The 4429-nt window shown below is 43.7% G+C and overlaps 1 protein-coding gene across 1 annotated transcript in view; it reads left to right on the top strand.

Moving 5' to 3' along the window:
* The window catches only part of ADAMTS8 (ADAM metallopeptidase with thrombospondin type 1 motif 8), a 39902-nt gene extending 36518 nt beyond the window's left edge, over positions 1-3384 (top strand). The window contains exons 8-9 of the mRNA XM_018574524.1: positions 524-699; positions 2059-3384. Coding sequence (XP_018430026.1) covers positions 524-699; positions 2059-2866 — 984 coding nt within the window. The 3' untranslated portion in view covers positions 2867-3384. The remainder of the gene's footprint in view (positions 1-523; positions 700-2058) is intronic.
* The last annotated feature ends 1045 nt before the right edge of the window (positions 3385-4429 follow it).

Below are 4429 nucleotides of genomic sequence, written 5' to 3'. Positions count from 1 at the left end.
GAGAGAGAGGAGAGACAGCCAGGGGAGAGAGAGAGAGGAGAGACAGCCAGGGAAGAGAGGAGAGACAGCCGGGGAAGAGAGGAGAGACAGCCAGGGGAGAGAGAGAGGAGAGACAGCCAGGAGGGAGAGAAAGAGGAGAGACAGCCGGGGAAGAGAGGAGAGGAGAGACATCCAGGAGAGAGAGTGTATGTCCGTGGTACCATACTGGATATAGTTAAATGTTATGTATGAAATGTGGCGAGCGGCCCCCATGGGAGTGAGTTGAGTTGGAGGTCTAGAAGATATGCACAATGCAGGGAGAGAGAACATGAACAAAGTGAGGGGAAAACATAATGCAATGTTATTGCTCCTATAGTGTGAAAAGGAAAGATTGTGCTGTAATCCGTTAGTTCTAGGACTGCAAACTGTGCCAGATCTTCCCTTTGTCCTGCCAGGAACTCTATCTGTACACAATGTACAATGTGAAATGTACACAGATCATCTGCCTGTTTATTAGCAACCTGACCACTTCTTTCTGTGCTAGGTGGTAGATGGAACCCTGTGTGGTCCGGAGAGCCTATCGGTCTGTGTGCAGGGTCAGTGTATTAAAGCCGGCTGTGATCATGTATTGCATTCCTCCAAGAAGCTGGACAAATGTGCAATGTGTGGGGGAGATGGATCCAGATGCAGGAAAATATCTGGATCGCTCAACAAGTCCAAGTAAGAACTTCTGGGTGGTACCTGAATGCAGGGTTAGGAATGAATGTGAATTCACATCAGACAAGAACACAGGAAATCATTCCGACACAAATATTCTCCGGCCGTAACAATTCCTGACTCTGATTTAATGACGTATTATTATTGATGACAGAGCCTCGTTATTTGTCTTTTATATCGGCCCGGAGTTCAGCCTTAGAAGACATGTGATACCGTTTCCATAGCAGTTAGATTTTTTCCATTCCTTTTTTACCTCTGCGTGGAAATGAACAAAGATGAAAGCTTTTTGTTTCTTATAGACAAAAAGAACACTTTTCTTCAGAACACAATGTGCGCGTATATCTGCAGAATGATGTGATTCTCGGGTATACGTATATACAGAGGCAGCACCACATATTAACATTGTAGGAGCAAAGTGCCTGAGGAGCACTTGACAACCAATAAGATTATAGCTGACATTTTCACAGTGCTGGTTTGTTTGCTAAGCAAACCTCTCATTGGCTGCTGTGGACAATTGTACTGTCCTTCCTTCCTTCTGCTTTTCGTACATAGAATGGTTACTATGAATATCAGAGAAACAGAACGCTTCCATCTACGATTTATTTTTCAAAGCATATAACAAGTGCCACTGAGGAATGGCTAGATGCTAATGGTGATCAGGGGTATTTGCTGGACCTTGGAACCCACGGCATGCACCCGGGTCTTCTACTGAGCGTCCTGAGTCTTCAGTCTAGGTGCCCAAGGGTGCCCTAGGTTTATAGAAGCGTAGCAACACTCTAGATGGTAGTACATAAGCAGCTAACGTTTTTTGAGTAGGACTTCTAATGTGCTGGAGACAGTCTGTGTTCCTGCCTCTATATACTTACTGATATAATGTGTAGACTTAATGACCATGAAAGATATTGATGCACTGACATCTGCAAGCTATTTCCTCTTCTTGGTTTTACTGAAATTGACAGCAGAATGTGGGAGCAAGGTTCAGACACGGCATATAACATATTATGAGTTAAAGCTGCTTCTCTACCCAATATAAGCCTCATTAAATGCAAGTATGATAATCCTCCAAGAGCAGAACATCTCATCCGCAGCTTTCCAGTCTAATGGCAGCTTGGCAAGAAAGCTGAGGCTTCCTCCCAGACCTGAATTACTAATATTGGTAGTGGTGGAGAACTCGGTATTAATCCGGTTATACATTTATCTATACGTGATTGATTATAGATTTGATTAGATCAAAAAAAATATTTAGCTTTAAAATTGGTAATGGAGCACAAAAAAAGAAAACGATGTATTTGGTGAAATGTGATTTCATTTTCTGCCAGAATAGATTAACATTCACTAATACTGTTTATTATCACCACCCAGGTATGGATATACAGATGTTGTCACCATCCCAGCAGGAGCCACAAATATTGACGTGAAACAGCGCAGTCACCGTGGCATCGTGTATGATGGGATCTACCTGGCAATCAAGAGAGCTGACGGGAGCTATCTTCTGAATGGGGATTACGCAGTTTCTTCCATTGAACAGGATGTCCATCTAAGAGGAACAGTATTATTATACAGTGGATCCAACACCACACTGGAGAGGATTCAGAGCTTTCATCCTCTCCCTGAACCTCTGACAATACAAATTCTTCGAGTAGCTGGCGAGAGCATCCCACCCAAAATTAAATATACATTTTTTGTGCCTAAGAACTTGCCATATGGACGACAAAAAGCCAAGGATAAGGTATCTCATCACTCCCTTAGACCTCTGCTAAACACTCAGTGGTTTTTGGGAGACTGGTCTCCATGCTCCAAGAGTTGTGGCTCTGGGTGGAAACGCAGGTCAGTGGAGTGCCGAAACGTAGATGGAGGGGCCTCAGAACAATGTTCACAAGAACTCAAACCTGAGGACATTCGGGCTTGTGGGGACACACCTTGTCCCATGTGGAGACCAGGCGGCTGGTCACCTTGCTCTCAAAGCTGCGGAGAAGGAATAAGGACACAAAGGATATCCTGTGTGGACTATACAGGAAAAGAGACAGAAGATGATAAATGTGACCCAAAGAAACGTCCTGCAGCGTCTGTGACTTCTTGTAAGCTGGAGGAATGCCGAGGACCTTTCAGGGTGGATAAAATCCAGGCAGCTACAAACATTAGCTTCATTGCTGCTGGTAGAGATGTATGAGTTGGATAAATCAGGTTGAAGGACTTTGATATGCGATTTATAGCTGTGCTCTGTGTAATACAGGGTCTGCCAGCAGCAATGACAGAGACTGTGCACTATATGACAAGAGCAGATATTGTTCTGCCTTAAAGACTAACTACAGAACGGTGACACATTTTGTGTTTCAGGATAGAAATCTACCTCATGAGAGAATACGTAACCTTTTGTATCAGCTCCATGTTCTATGTCTTTCAACACCTTTTCACAGGAAAGTTCAGAAGAGTTATCTATTCTCCTTCACGTACTTTCTTCTGCTAGAAGGTCATACTTTGTGTTGCAGCATGTTGAAACCATGTTGCATAATTATTTCAGTGCACTCTTCCTTCAGGCTAGCTCCATGCTAGAGGAGTGTGTTTCTAAACTTGCTGTTTCATTATACACCATGGACCTTCATTTATTTATTTATCCCAAACATGTTGGGCTTAGTTTGAGTTATGGAATTGTACCAGATTGGATGTAAATGCTGTTTGCTGGTTACACTCATACGCATGAGTTCCCTTTGCACAAAGACAGTTCCATAAAGACACGGTGTGACCAGTTTGGTTCGGAGGAACTCGAGTGTCCTGCACAGAGCCCTGACCTCAACCCTACTGAGTACCTATGGGATGGACTGGAACGTTGATTGCGAGCCAGGTCTTCTCAACAGCCAGCAGTATCTGACCTCACAAATGGTCTTTTGGATGAATGGGCAGAGTAAAGTCTTCTTAAAAAAAGAACATATTCACATGTCTCATTCCATCACATATTCCAAAACAAAGAGGATTATTCCTCATTTTGGGACAGTGGGCGGATCCATGTAAATTATTCCTTTATGCCCCATTGGCCAGATGCACATCCAGAACCGCAGGTGTACCTTGCAATTATAGCACAATATTTTAGAGTAATGTATTCCAAACTGCATACAGCAGTGCATGCATGGAAACCATGGCTTCTGTGGACTATGGCTTGAGACAAATGTATGCAGCCTGGAATGAATGGATTTTAGCCACCTCTGGGCTTTCAGTAGTTCGCCCTGGCATTCAGCACCTGATCTTCCATTAAAGTGGCGCAATTCAGGGCTTAGGCGCAGTGTACCTCATACTTTTGCCAATGGCTTTTAATGGCATCAGGGAGGTGAGTAGGCTAGGCTTTGTAACTGACAGCTTAGTGAGCTCACAATGCCAGCGCAAGCAACATTGTGTACCTTCTTTATACTCTGGCAGAACATGGGTGGGGAAGATTCAGGTGTCTGCTAGCCGGGAAAGGGGGGGAAGACAAATAGATTTTTACTTTATATGAGCTAGAAGAGCAGGCCACAAACCGTGTTTGTTCATGGCATTAGCTGATAATTCTGCATTTATTGTTAAATGGTTCATGTTGGAGTGCCAGTGACTACTGAGACCAGCTGGGGGAAGACAGCAGCAGAGGCTTTATTTACAGAGTATCTGGTTCTTGCTGAAGAAGCTTTTGCTCTCTTAACTCTTGCTCAATATGAAGACTCTTTTAAGAGAACTTCCACTTTCCATGCTTCTGTTTCTGTTGATA

This window comes from Nanorana parkeri, unplaced genomic scaffold (genome assembly GCF_000935625.1).
Source record: "Nanorana parkeri isolate BGI_ZX_2015 unplaced genomic scaffold, ASM93562v1 scaffold3019, whole genome shotgun sequence".
Classification (NCBI taxonomy): Eukaryota; Metazoa; Chordata; class Amphibia; order Anura; family Dicroglossidae; genus Nanorana; species Nanorana parkeri.
This window is presented reverse-complemented; position numbering and strand designations above follow the sequence as displayed.